Here is a 15056-nt window from a genome sequence, read left to right on the forward strand (position 1 = left end):
ATCATTCTTAGCAAACTATCACAAGAACAGAAAACCAAACACCACATGTTCTCACTCATAGTTGGGAACTGAACAATGACATCACCTAGACTCCGGAAGGGGAACAGCACACATCAGGGCCTATCATGGGGAGGGGGAGGGGGGAGGGATTGCATTGGGAGTTATACCTGATATAAATGACGAATTGATGGGTGCTGACGAGTTGATGGGTGCAGCACACCAACATGGCACAAGTATACATATGTAACAAACCTGCACGTTATGCACATGTACCCCAGAACTTAAAGTATAATAAAAAAAAAAAAAAAAAAAAAGAAAGAAACATATCAAACAAATACAACGTGTGGATCTTTGGGTCCCAATTTGTAAAAAATGTGAAGATAAAAAGTTTATGAGATAATCCGGGAAATAAGAACACTGTGTGGATACTTAATGACATTAAACAATCATTTAATTGTTATGTGCGTGACTATCTTATGGTTATCTATTTTTAAATCCTCACATTTTAGAAATATATACTGAAATATTTATTAATGCAATAATGTGTGGATGCTTCAGCTCCAGTGGTGTAATAAGGGGGAGAACAGCTGTGATGAAACACATAGTTTTGAGACATGATTGTCTGAGTTGATAATATTGAATCCAAGTGATGAGTATGCAGGGCTTATTGTGCTATTCTCTCCCATTTCACGTATTTTTAAATTTTTTCATCATAAAATATTTTAAATGTATTTTGCAAAAGGGCTGGCCTACAGTTTTGTAGGTTATTTAACTTACATGTATAATAATATGCTTATTGGTGAGGTACATAACTTGATAAAGTAACAATAACTTTACATATTCAGGAAAAATCACCTTGGCTTTCCACCATGGCTTTTGTGGAAGATGAGATGAATAGCAGACATTTAAAGTAGAAACTATGACTCTCCAATAATTTCAAGACTCTCTTTCAAAGGAGCAAAACACTTCTGTCATCTGTTACACTACGATGAGCCTAAAACTGCAGTAGATAGTCTACTGAAACAATTAAAGCATTCAAGAATTGTAAAAGATCAATCACCTATTTCATACAAATTTTCATAAACCAGACTATACTTGCGGAACTGTTTATTGCCTCAAAATAAAATGAGGGCAGCCACCCAGATCTGGTTAGGAGGTAAATTCATTACAGTGTTAAGTTTAACACCAATTTCCAAATGCACATAAGAAGCTGCAAAGTTCAGACTTTGAGACTAAACAGCTCTGCCTTTCTCCTTAGTCCTGCCCACTACTTTCTTTCTGAATCTGTGAAGAGCTGTGACTCTTGAAGGGCAGGACCTACCAGCATTCCTTATGACTTCAGTCATGGCAAGCTCTCAAGTTAAATTAAAGGTGTTTGGGGTTTATGTTTTTAAACAGTAATGAAATAGCCAACAAGTAAAACTGGAAATAACTTTCTCCTATGACCTAGAAATAGCAATAGGAACTCTTAAGTGGGAAACAGAAATAGGACTCTGGAAAGATAATGTTTTATGTGTTTATTTTTCTTCCAGATCTCCAAATAGTTGCCTTGGCAGGAAGGCTGCCCTCTAACTGCTCCCTTCCGAAGACTAGGAGGTGTTTACAGAAATTGAAAGTTCCAGCAGTACATTTCCATGAGCTCATTACCAGTTCCATTTATACCTTTTAGATTTCACATGTACAAATGAATGTCCTTGCAGTATAAACTCCTGCTTTCAGCTTGCATTTTAATTACAAAGTAGCAGAAATCAGGTACTCAGTTACTGTAACATAATGGCAGGGCATCTTTAGAATCTGTGCTTTGGTCACTATTATTCAAAGCAGCTCCAATGCCCGTCTTGCCTGCCTCTTTATGCTAATCATCCTAGCCCACTTTGCTCCTCCTCCTTCCAGCCTCCCTTAAAGAACTGTGCACTTTCAGCTGTCACCGAGGGTAACTCAGATTAGTCTTAGAAATCACTTGACTTAACTCAGCAGCACTTTTTTTTTCTTTGTGTATTTATTACTTTAGCAGTCTTCTTTAAATACCAGAGGCACTGGATTTCATGTAGGTAAAAGGAATTTAAAAATGCCAAAACTGTAATCTATTAGAAATAGTTAATTTGTAGAATTTTACTCTATAAGGGGTTTAGTTTCATTTTGAAATGAAAGAATAATTAAGTTGTGTTTTTAGTCAAATGAATTGGCATCTTTAGGAGAAGTAACATTGGTCATTGTTTATTTCAAGAATCATGACTGGAAAAAGCTTGGAAGTTTAGTAGAGGAGTATATGTTGTACATGCAAAGACAAGATCTGCATGAATCTATGTATTTCTGGGTGTCTGGTGAAGGCCATTTTAGGTGACTGGCCAAGAGAAGGAGTGCCCTAGTGATCACAGCCATACTGCTAGGACCATGACTACCATACCAAGAAAAGGCAGCAGCCACCTGCTTGGCAGTTTGCACACCTGTAAACTGAAGCTGCATGAGGACCGGCGACAGCAAGGTAAGTCAGTCCAGCTCATGAGTTGCATGTTCTGTGACCTTCTGTGCATTTGCATTCCCAGAAGAATGGTGGGCTGGTGAAGGACCCAGGAAAGCTCTGATATAATAGTGATGCATAAGGGTGGGTTAACTTGGATTCACTATTGATTTTTAAAGGACTATGGAAGACTGTCAAGAATGCATATTCCTTGGAGCTGTCATTCAGAAACTTACATGCTTAAACTTCTAGCCACTGTCAGTTTCTTAGAGTATGAGAGGTTTTGTCTAATTCAAAACACCCATCTGGGCAAGGCTGAGTCAGCTATAAGGGGGATTCAGCTGAGAGTAGCTTTAAGTTAGCCTGGAGCTTTCTCTACCACTAGTGGGACACTTTTTTCACTTTGTTTAAGCCTAATTTTGTCTGGATCTCTGGCTCATTCATTGTGGGAAAAATAAACATATTCTTGACTCTTTCCTTTTTATGGTCTAGGGACAGCTGGAGACAGTCAGGGAAAAGTGTCACGTTTCACTTGCTGGGCACTCATTCAAACTAACTATCTACCTCCCAGCCATTTTCACCAGCAGTCTTTTTAAATTTTCAAATCCACTGCCCAGCCAGCTGAGTTAGTTCAAATGCTTGACATGAATAGACAAGATGATCCCTCCAATTCATTCTGACAGGGACAGCAAATGACACTTGTGGGAAAGGCTGGGTCTCTCATGGATGACATCATCACTCCACAGAGGTTAAGGATTCACCAGACACTTCTAACTTCTCAATAACCTAAGATAGATCTTTTTATGTGTGGATCTAGGCAATGAGCTCTTTAATTATTTTTCTATAGACACAGTTTTAGATTTCAGTGGTGCGGAGAGTGCTGGCTAAAGGGCCAAAACCTCCCATTTCCAAGATGGAATCTGTGTGCCAGCCGTCACATGAATGTGTCAGGCCACCTCTCTGCATCGGTTCCTGGAGCTGTATAACGTGACTTCATGCTCTACAAGGCTTAGCATAGTGTGGGCAGAAAATATTTTGTGGTAAATGAAAACAATGTGAACTTTTTAGACCATGCTTTACTACTAGGGCTCAAATAAATTTTGTACCAAGTACCCTAGAATGTAAAGTCCTGGAACGTGTCAGGGATAAGGCATAGCATTGTAAAATTCTCTTGCTTCTCTGTTAGTAGATAATTCTAGTTTATCAGGGGTTTTGTTTTCTGTTGACTTTGTTTGAAATGTTCAAGTGACTTCAATTGCTAATATAATATTTTTAATAGAAAATTTGGTGGGAGTGAGCCTAAAGAAGATGATAGGAAGTCTCCTGTAACCCCACCACCCAAAGATAATAGATATTAACATTTTAATGTATAAACTTTTAGACTTTTCTTCTATGCACATGTATGGATTCTTCTTTTGCTTGATTTTTAAACAACATAGACTTGTTCTGGATACTTTTGTAAACAGTGTTTTGTAAACTGCTTTAAAATTTAACGACAGAGGATGAACAAATTTCCAGGTCATTAAATATTCTTCTACAACCTTATTTTTAACAGTTGCACACTGTTCCTTTATATGGATGTAGCAAAATTCCCTTAGACAATTCTCTACTATTAGACATATTAGTTATTTCTAATATTTTAACTATTATAATTAACACTGGGCTGCACCTAAACTAATGAATAGATCTTTGAACTGATATGGGATTATTTTCTTGGCATAAATTCATAGAGGTGAAATTGTGGAGTCAAAGGATTATACATTCTTAAAAATTGTTTTTGGCCAAATGACCCTCCTATCAACAGTGTTGGGGTATGTTCTCAGTAATACTAGTGTTTTTTAAATTTCTTCTCAATTTCATAAGTGAAAAATAATGCCCCACTGTTGTTTTAATTTAAGGCAGGCTATCCTGAAGATCTCTCCTTTACTGGCTGTATTAATCAAAGTTCTCTAGAGGGACATAACTAATAGGATATATATATATATATGTATACATATGTGTGTATATATGTGTGTATATATGTGTGTGTGTGTGTACATATATGTGTGTGTGTATGTATATAAAGGGGAGTTTATTAAGTATTAACTTACACAATCACAAGGTCCCACAATAGGCTGTCTGCAAACTGAGGAGCAAGGAGAGCCAGTCCGACTCCCAAAACTGAAGAACTTGGAGTCTGATGTTCAAGAGCAAATAGCATGGGAGAAAGATATAGGCTGGGAGGCTAGGCCAGTCACCTTTTCACGTTTTTTTGCCTGCTTTGTATTTGCTGGCAGCTGATTAGATTGTGCCCACTAGATTAAGGGTGGATCTGACTCAAATGTTAATCTCTTTTGGCAACACCTTCACAGACACACCCAGGATCAATACTTTGTATCCTTCAATCCAATCAAGTTGACACTCAGCATTAACCATCACACTGCAATATCCAGAGAAGCCTGGAAATAATCACTATGATGACATACTTCCCAAAATACCCACAAGACTGGTCTTCTTTCTCAGACTTAGCTTTTTGCCTAGAATGTTTTGAAAGCAACCATATTCTTCCACACCCAAGTCTCAAAATATCTGCCCACATAAGCCACAGTCCATAAAGTTGTGAAGCATGCTAATGCGGTCCAGACTGGCCATTGACTGCTACAAGAAATGTCATCTAGTGATTTGAGCTGACAAGTGACACTGGGTAGTATTTGCTGTGTTGCTAAATAGCATTCCAGTTACTGTCCTTGAGTTAGAGAGTGAGGTCTGGCTTTATTCATGGAATCATCCTGGGTTCATGGCTTTGGCCTTTCTCCAGCCAGCCTAAGGTTCTACCTCTATTATTTGGTATACAGACTATGATTAATTGACATTTGACACTTCTGTAGGCGTGACTAGCTTCAACACATACATGTTTTCTTTTCTTTTCTTTTTAAGATGGAGTCTTGCTCTGTTGCCCAGGCTGGAGTATAGTGCTGCACAATCTTGGGTCACTGCAACCTCCGCCTCCCGGGTTCAAGTGATTCTTCTGCCTCAGCCTCCTGAGTAGCTGGGACTACAGGCGCACTCCACCATGCCTGGCTAATTTTTGTATTTTTAGTAGAGACAGGGTTTCACCATATTGGCCAGGCTGGTCTCGAACTCCTGACCTTGTGATTCACCCACCTTGGCCTCCCAAAGTGTTGGGATTACAGGCATAAGCCACCGCACCAGCCTCAACACATACATATTTTATTTTCTAACCCCCCATGCCATATGCTAAAATGCTTTGTGTTAACTCCCCAGTATTTAACTCCTTCCACCTAGTCACTCACAAAAGTGTAATTTTGAAGTGATTACATAGATAAAAGTCACTTATTCTTCAGCAGTTATCTGGGCAACAACAATGTGCAAAGTGTTATGCTAGATGCTGAATATGCAAATTGAACTAAGTCAACTAAGCCATGGTTTCCTGTCCACATGGAGTTTACTATGACAACAAATGCTCTATCAGTCCAGAACACAAGTCCAGGAGGCTCATCTCCCAACTTGTTGCTATCTTCTAGCTTCTCCTGTGATACTTTGAATCCATTTATCTCTAATATTGACTCTATGACCACATTTGTAAATGTTAATTTACTTGTCTACACAGCCTCAGCAAAGCTCATTACATATTACATGTACTAGGCAGACAACCATCCTTATGTGTTATGGTGCTTTAAAATTTACAAATGGTCTCATATACATTGTCTCATTAATTTTTACAACAACCAGATGAAATAGTGTAGTCAAGCTTCTTCAGGGAAACAGAACCAATTGGATGTGTGTGTGTGTGTGTGTGTGTGTGTGTGTGTGTGTGTGTGTGTATAGAGTTGACTCTTGAACACCACAAATTTGAACTGTTCAGATCCACTTTTATGTGGATTTTCTTCCTTTGCCACCCTTGAGACAGCAAGATCAGCCCCTCCTCTTCCTTCGCCTCCTCAGCCTACTCAACATGAAGACAATGATGAAGACCTTTATGACAATCCACTTCCACTTAATAAACAGTAAATATATTTTCTTTTCCTTATGGTTTTCTTAGTAACATTTTTCTCTAGCTTATTTTATTGTAAGAATACAGTATATAACACATATAATATACAAAATACGTATTAATCGACTGTCTTATGTTATTGATAAGGATTCTGGTCACCAGTAGGCTATTAATAATTAAGTTTGGGAAGCATCAAAAGTTATATGCAAAATTTTAACGAGAGAGAAGAGAGACAGAGTGAGAGAGTGGGGGATTTATTTTAAGAAATTCACTCCCACAACTATGGAGGCTGGCAAGTTCAAACTGCAGTGTAGACTGACAGGCTGGAGACCCAAGTGAAGAGTTAATTCTGCAGTTGAGTCTGTTCTTGGTTGCTCTGGGGAAGTCAGTCTTTTGTTCTATTCAGGCCTTTGACTGATTAGATGAGATTCACCCACTAATGAAGGGCAATCTGCTGGAGTGAAAGTCTACTAGTTTAAGTATAAACCTCATCCAGAAACATCCTCACAGAAACATCCAGAATGTTGACAAAATATCTGGGTATCATGGAACAGCCAAGCTGACACATAAAACTAACAATCACAGGCAAGTATTGTTATCTTCATTTATAAAGATGTGGAAACTGTGAATCTTCAAGGTCAAGATGACTTTTCCAAAGTTACACAGTTATTTAGAGCTGCTTTCAACGTACTTTCTGTTACATATAGCTGTCTCATAAAATCTGTGATTTCTAGTATTACAATGTTTAATTTTTTAAATTGATCTATACTAGAGAAACTTCTCCATGGATAACCAAGACATTTTTGAATGCCTCATGATTTTCTTTGTGTCTTCTGACACCAATTCTCTGAGTGTCCTACAATTCAATTCTGACACTACCCAGAATTAGTGAAGACCCACAAATGAAGGACTTAGTCTCACAAGACTGCCCCATTTCAGATTCCAACAATGATTTTCAGCTGTCCCCAAGCAACCTGTACTTCTGTCAGGACAATTACAAATTAAAGACTTCCCACAACCCCTCAGATTTGATAATTCACTAGAACAACTCAGAGAATTGAGGAAAGCTCTGCACTTTCAATTTCCATTTTATTATAAGGGATACAAATGGTCAGCCAGTTGAAGAGGTGAGGAGGACTGGAAGGGTCATGAGCACAGGAGCCTCTGCTTCCACAGAGTCAGGGTGTGCCACCCTCTTAGTATCAGGAAGCTCCCCTCAGCATGGTGTCCAGGGTTTTTAATGAGGTTTCATTATGTAGGCATGATTGATTAAATAATTGGCCATATGATTGAACTTAATCTCCAGTTTTCTCCTCCTAGGAGGTTAGGGGAATGGGGTGGGTTCGAAATTTCCAATCTCTAATCACATTTGGTCTTTTTGGTGTGACAGTTCCTTCCTTGGAACTATGTAAGGACACCTTAGATAGTTCCATAATAAGCCTTCCTAATAGATTGCACTAGGAAATAATAAATAAATAAATTTAATGGCTGAAACTTCATTTTCCCACTTCACACCTATTAGGATGGCTACTATTCGTAAAAAACAAAAAACAAAAACAAAAACAAACAAACAAAAAAATAACAGGAAATAACAAATGTTGGTGAGAATGTGGAGACATTGAAACCTCGTGCACCCTTGGAGGAGATAAAATAGTGGAGTTGCTGTGAAAAGCACTATGGCAATGTATTAGTCTGTTCTCGTGCTGCTATAAAGAATTGCCTGAGGCTGGGTAGTTTATAAAGGAAACAGGTTTAATTGACTCACAGCTCCACAGGGCTGGGAAGGCCTCAGGAAACTTACAATCATGGCAGAAGGAGGGAAGCAAACACATCCTTCTTCACATGGTGGCAGGAAGGAGAAGTGACGAGCAAAGAGGGAAAAGCCCCTTAAGCATCAGATCTCATGAGAACTCACTGACAATCATGAGAACAGCATGGAGGTAATGGCCCCCAATGATTCAGTAACCTCCCACTGGGTCCCTCCCTTGACATGTGGGGATTATGGGAACTACAATTCAAGATGAGATTTGGGTGGGGACTCAGCCAAACCATATCACACAGTTCCTCAAAAAATTAACAAATAGAATTGCCATGTTATCCTGCAATTTTACTTCTGGATAAAATCCTAAGTGAAGTAAAAGCAGGGATTCAAACAGATACTTGTGCACCTATGCTCATGGTAGTATTATTCACAATAGCCAAAAGATGGAAACAAACAAATCTCCATTGACGAATGAATGGATCAACAAAATATGGTGTGTGTATATATATATAGACACACACTATATACATGTATACACTATATATATATATACACACACACACTATACATGTATATATAATCAAATAATTTTCAGCCTTAAAAATGAAGGAAATTCTGACACACGCTACAACATAGATAAACCTGAGGACATCAAGTTAAATGAAATAAGCCAGTCACAAAAAGATAAATACTGTCTGATTCCACTTACATGAGGTATCTAAAGTAGTCAAATTTAGAGAGACAGAAAGTAGAATGGTGCTTCTAGGGTTTTGGGGCCGAAAGGATTGAGGATATTTTGTTTAATGGTACAGAGTTTCAGTTTTGCAAGATGAAAAGAGTTCTGGAGATTGGTTATACAAACATGTGAATACAGTTCACATGACTGAACTGCACACTTACAAATGGTTGAAATGATAAATTTTGTGGTAAGTATATTTTACCACTGGAAAAAAAAGCCACACTGGGCACAGTGGCTCATGCCTGTAATCCCAGCACTTTGGTAGGCCAAGGCAGGTGGATCATGAGGTCAGGAGATTGAGAACATCCTGGCCAACATGGTGAAACCCTGTCTCTACTAAAAAAAAAAAAAAAAAAAAAAAAAAGAAAAAAGAAAAAAAAATTAGCCGAGCATGGTGGCATGTGCCTGTAGCCTCAGCTACTCAGGAGGCTGAGGCAGGAGAATCACTTGAACCTGGGAGGCAGAGGTTTCAGTGAGCCGAGATTGCGCCCTGCACTCCAGCCTGGGCAACAGAGTGAGACTCTGTCTCAAAAAAGAAAAAAAAAAAATGCCATGGTTGTCCAAGGCCATCCCTAATTACACTTTTGAAGTTGGACTTAACAAAAACAAATTCCAAAAAAACCCTTTATTTTTCCATTCCTAAAAACAAAGTCATGAGAAAGTAGTCTGCTCCTCCATGATTCCCCAAAGCTACTTCTTTTCAAAATATTAATAAAATTAATAAACCCCTACCTAGATTAATCAATAAAAAGAGACATGGCCAGGCGCGGTGGCTCACACCTGTAATCTCAGCATTTTGGGAGACTGAGGTGGGGGGATCACTTGAAGACAGGAGTTCAAGACCTGCCTGGCCAACATGGTGAAACCCCATCTCTACTAAAAATACAAAAATTAGCCAGGTGTGGTGGCATGCACCTGTGATCCCAGCTACTCAGGAGACTGAGGCACGAGAATTGCTTGAACCGGGAGGTAAATGTTGTAGTGAGTCAAGATCGCGTCACTGCACTGCACATGTGCGATGGCATGAGACTCTATCTAAAAAAAAAGAGAGAGAGAGAGAGAAAGAGAGAGAAACCATCAGTATCAGGAATGATGTACAGGGTGTCACTACAGATATTAAAAGGATTATAATGGAGTGTTATGAATACTTTTGTGCCAGAAAGATGCAGAGGAACATAAAATTCAACGCCAAGTGATACAAAAACTCAAGGGATTTGGAATAGAGCAACTTCCTCAACCTGATGAAAAACATTTATAAGAAACCCAGCAGCTAACACTACTCAATGTAGAAGATTGCGCATTTTCCTCCTAAGATTAGGAAAAATAAACAGAGATGTCCATTATCATTATTTTTATTCAACAGTGTACTGGAGATCCTAGCCAGCATATTACATTAAGAAAAAGAAATAAAAGGCTTACATATTGGAAACAAAGAGGTAAAACTGTCTTTTTTTGCAGATGATTGATGGTGTTTGTGGAAAAATCCTGAGAAATCTATCAAAAAATGCTAGAACTAATAAACGCATTTACTAAGGTAACAGGCTACAAAGTCAACATACAAAAAATATTGCATTTCTATATATTAGTTGAGAACAAGTGGAAATTAAAAATATTAGAGTACTTATTTAATAGCATAAAAAGGAAATAGTTACGGATTAATTTAACAAAATATGTGCAGGACTTGTACACTTAAATATTGCAGTGTGAAGCTGAAGAAGATTGAATTACAAAAAAAAAAAAAAATACATCCCAAATTCCTGAATTAGAATGCTCAATATTAAGATGTCAATTTTCCTCAACTTGACCATCTCAATAAAAATTACAGCACATTTTTTGTCTTGAAATTGACAAACTGATTTTAAAAGTATAAGGGAATGTTAAGGACCTAGAATAACTAAGTCAATCTTGAAAAAGACAACAAAGTTGACAACTACACTTTTGGATTTCAGGTTATAATAAATCAAGATGGTATAATATCAGTGTAAGGATAGAAAAATCTATTATTGGAACAGAATATGAAGTCCAGAAATTGATCTATTAGTACATTGTCAATTGGTTTTTGACAAAGGTATCAAGATAATTCAAAGGGAGAAGGGATAGTCTTCTCTGTAAGAATCCTGGAACAAATGGTGAAAAACATTTCTGAAAATGAACCACAATACCTACCTCACACAAAAATTAGTTTCAGATAGAATATGACTGAAATACAAAAGCTAAATGTATAAAGCTTCTAGAAGAAATGTAGGAAAATACCTTCACCGTCAAAAGGCAGCTTTTAGACAGACAAAAAAGCACTGACCATAAAAAATAGATAAGTTAGACTATCAATATTAAACATATCTGTTCTTCAAAAGATACCACTAAGAAAAGAAAAGACTGGGAGAAAAATGTCAAATATATATTTGAAAAGAACTTTCAATCAGAATATGTTAAAAACTCTTACAACTCATGATAAACAATTTGGTTAAAAAATGGGCAAATGATCTGGCAAACACTTCAAAAAGGAAGTATACAAATGGCCAAAAGCACATCAAAAGATGTTCAATGCTGTCAGTTATCAGGGAAATCCAAAATAAAACCACCATGAAATGTCACTTCACATCCACTAGAATGGCTAAAATTTTAAATGCTGATAACATGATGCTTGGAGAGGATGTGAAACAACCAGAACTCACTCATTGCTGGGAAGTGGTTAAAACCACTTTGGAAAACGATTTGGCAATTTCTTATATAATTAAACCCACAAGTACCCTGTGATCCAACAGTTCCATATTTAGGTGTTCCATAACAGTTCCAAGAAAAATAAAAATATAACCACGAAAGCCTTGCACAAGAATGTTTGTAGCAGATTTTATTCATATGAGCTCCAGAATGTGAATAACTCAAAACTGTTTATAAGCAAGTAAGCTGGTAAGCAAATTGTGGTATATTAACACACTGGAATACTACTCAGTAGTAAAAAGAAATGAATTCCTGATACATGTAATCATGTAGGTGAATCTCAGAAATGTTATAGTGAGTGAAAATAAGGCAGACACAAAAGAGTACTTACTTCTACAGGCAAAATTAGGCCATGGTGATAGACAGCAGAACAGTTGTTGCCCAGAAAGGAGAACTGGAACAGGATACAAAGAACACACTAGGGCAATAAAAATGTTTTATATCTTGATAGGGTTTTGGTTACCTGAGCACATACATTTGTCAAAAATTCATCTGTGCATTTTATTCTATGTAATTTAGGCCTCATTTTTCTAAAATGTGAGACTGCCTAGGAGGCCTCAGACTCCAAATTTTCCTCTAGGCCTCTACTAGTAATTCCACAGAATAGTGAAGAGACTGAAATATCTCAATGAATTTGAATAATTTGCCCAAGAACATAACTGTGTCTTGCTGGCAGAGTACCCACAGCTCAGGAAATATCACACTTTCGAGAGAAAATGTTAGTATAACCTTAGTCAGGTTTAATAATAGTGGTATTTTATTGTTGCTTTTATTCCTAAAGCTTAGAAATTCTCTATTAATAACATAGTCAGCAAAAATTAACTAATCAATGAAATTAGCAAAGGATAAATTGAGATATAATAAAAAGAACTATCTAATACCTAGGGCGAGACACTAACTCTTTTTGTCAAGTATCTGTCTTTCCATTATTGAATATCCTTTAGAACCAATGATTTATCTTAATTTTCTTTAGAATTCAGTGTTGTTATTGTTTTAAAGCCATGACTGACTCATCAGTTATCCTTTAATAAACACCTAAAATGGACTATTTCATGAATATTTTTTCACCCCATTTGTACTTCATCTTGTTTGCAGTTATATAGCACTTCATTTATTTTATTTAACAAATACTTAGTGGCTGCCATTTATCAGGCACTGTTCTAGACTCTAGTGAACAAAGCAAACAAAAAATCCTGCCCACAAGGAGCTTATTTTCTGAGAGGCAGAAAGGCAAACAATAAAGAAGATAAATGAACAAAATATATAGTGCAAACAGGGGTCCATGGCCTGTTAGAAACCGGGTCACACAGCAGGAGGTAAGCAGGGTGTGAGCGAGCAGTACCACCTGAGCTCCGCCTCCTGTCAGATCAATACACATTGCAGTCTCACTGGAGCATGAACCCTATTGTGAACTGTGCATGTGAGCGATCTAGGTTGTGTGCTCTTTGTGAGAATCTAATGTCTGATGATCTGAGGCGGGGCAATTTCATCCCTAAAACATCCCCGCCCACCTTCCCACTATCTTTGGAAAAATTGTCTTCCAGTCCCTTGGGCCAAAAAGGTTGGGGATCAACGGTATAAATGATAATAATGAAGATAGGAATTATGGAAAAAAATTAAGCAGGCAGAACAGAGTGTCATAATGGAGGTCTGATTTAAGCAGGGTGCTCAGAGAAGACCTCATTAAGAAGGTGAATTTGAGTAAAGACCTGTAAGAGGTGAGGGAGTGGGTAGTGCCACATCTGGTGGAAGAACAGTCCAGGTAGAATAAAGAGTAAGTACAAAGACTCCGAGTTTTAGAAATTACACTTGGCCTACATTTGTTCTGTCATGGTTATTGACTCATTTCAGTTACAGCAAAAATAATATCACAGTTATCTAGGTTAGTGATTCTCAAACTTTAGCATCACCTGCAGAATCACCTGGAGAGCTTATTAAAACATAATTGCTGGGTCCCACTCTGATTTTCTGATTCAGAAGTTCTGAGGGGAGTGGAGGGAAGGAGTCAAGAATTTTCATTTCTAACAAGTTCTCAGAGAAATGCCATCATTGCTGCAGTTGCAGTGATCACACTTTAAGGACGACTGTGTTGGAGGGCAAAAGGAGGCCAGTATAATCAAGTTAACTTAAGTGAGTGTTAGGAAGTGATTGAGAGATAAGGGAGACATGAGAGGAAAGAGCAGTTAGATAGTCATGTCTGCCCTGGTAAGCTCTTTGGTTTTGACTGTGAGAGAAACGGGAAATATTACATGCCAACTTGACTTAATTTGATCATTTACATCTTTCAGGTTCTTTTAGGGGGCGGGATGCAGTAAAAGTAAGCTATTCCTCCCAACCTCAATACCATGTTAAAATAAAGAAAATCTTAGGCTAAATTCTTTCAAATTGAAAGAATTTAGTAAACAGATATTTACTAAACAAACATTAATTAGCAAACAAGCATAAAAGACTGCATATGATGTCCCGAACTTTTTGTTCCTTAGGTAATCTGATTACATCCTGCCGAAAAGGTTTGCTCAGACAAAACGACATTCTCCAGGCAGTATTCTGTGCAGTCAGCCAGTAATCAAGAATGATCCTGTTCATTAATGGACACTGGGGCCTTTCAATATAAAGCTTTGGGCTCCGTTCTAAAAAGTACAGGCTACAGGTCTTGCCAGATTCTTCTGTCCAGGTTGTGTAAGACTAGCAAGCATCCTTAAAATATTTCAGGTAATCCAAGGTCTTGAATGCCATTAATTTCACCAATGAAAATTAATGTTGATGATGCTAAATCTCAAAGGCTCGAATATTGATTGAGATGGAAAGATGACAACTTTGTAATGAGAAGCCTATGGATGTGGGTTTCCTGGTGCTAGCAACCACACCTGAGGTACAAATTCCCCACTAGGTCAATAGATACCACTTCAGGTGGTATAATTTAATCTAACATTCACATACAAATAATGTTATCTTTGCTGGTGTCTTCTAAAGTCAATTACAACTGTGACAATAAGAAGCAGCACTTCTCTACACTTTTACACAATAAGGCATATGTTAAAAATGATACAGCACTTTGAGGTAAATTCAGGAGGCTGACCCTGTGGGATGAAGGGCCAAGATCCTGGCACACATGTAGCCTGTACACTAGTGTGCTCCACACATGAAGTAACATCTGGCAAGAGCAAATATTTGAACTCTTATTGATACTCTTTGTTATGGAAGGCCATCTACTGAGGATGCTCTAGACACTTTAGATGATAAGTTCCATTAGGGGACCTACAAAATCACTTTCAAAACTGAGATACTCAGATTTGCCATGAATTATTCTTCTGTCGTAATGCTGCCTCGGCTGTGTTGTACAAGTTATTTGAGAGCAGAAAAATGGATTCATACCCTA

At 37.7% G+C, this 15056-nt stretch overlaps 1 protein-coding gene across 1 annotated transcript in view; it reads left to right on the forward strand.

The window, feature by feature from the left end:
* Positions 1–1901: 1901 nt before the first annotated feature.
* Positions 1902–15056, forward strand: part of RANBP3L (RAN binding protein 3 like) — a 53733-nt gene continuing 40578 nt past the window's right edge. Inside the window, 1 exon segment of the mRNA XM_017880722.1 lies at positions 1902–2489. Coding sequence (XP_017736211.1) covers positions 2395–2489 — 95 coding nt within the window. The 5' untranslated portion in view covers positions 1902–2394.

This window comes from Rhinopithecus bieti, unplaced genomic scaffold (genome assembly GCF_001698545.2).
Source record: "Rhinopithecus bieti isolate Rb0 unplaced genomic scaffold, ASM169854v2 scaffold_11966, whole genome shotgun sequence".
Classification (NCBI taxonomy): Eukaryota; Metazoa; Chordata; class Mammalia; order Primates; family Cercopithecidae; genus Rhinopithecus; species Rhinopithecus bieti.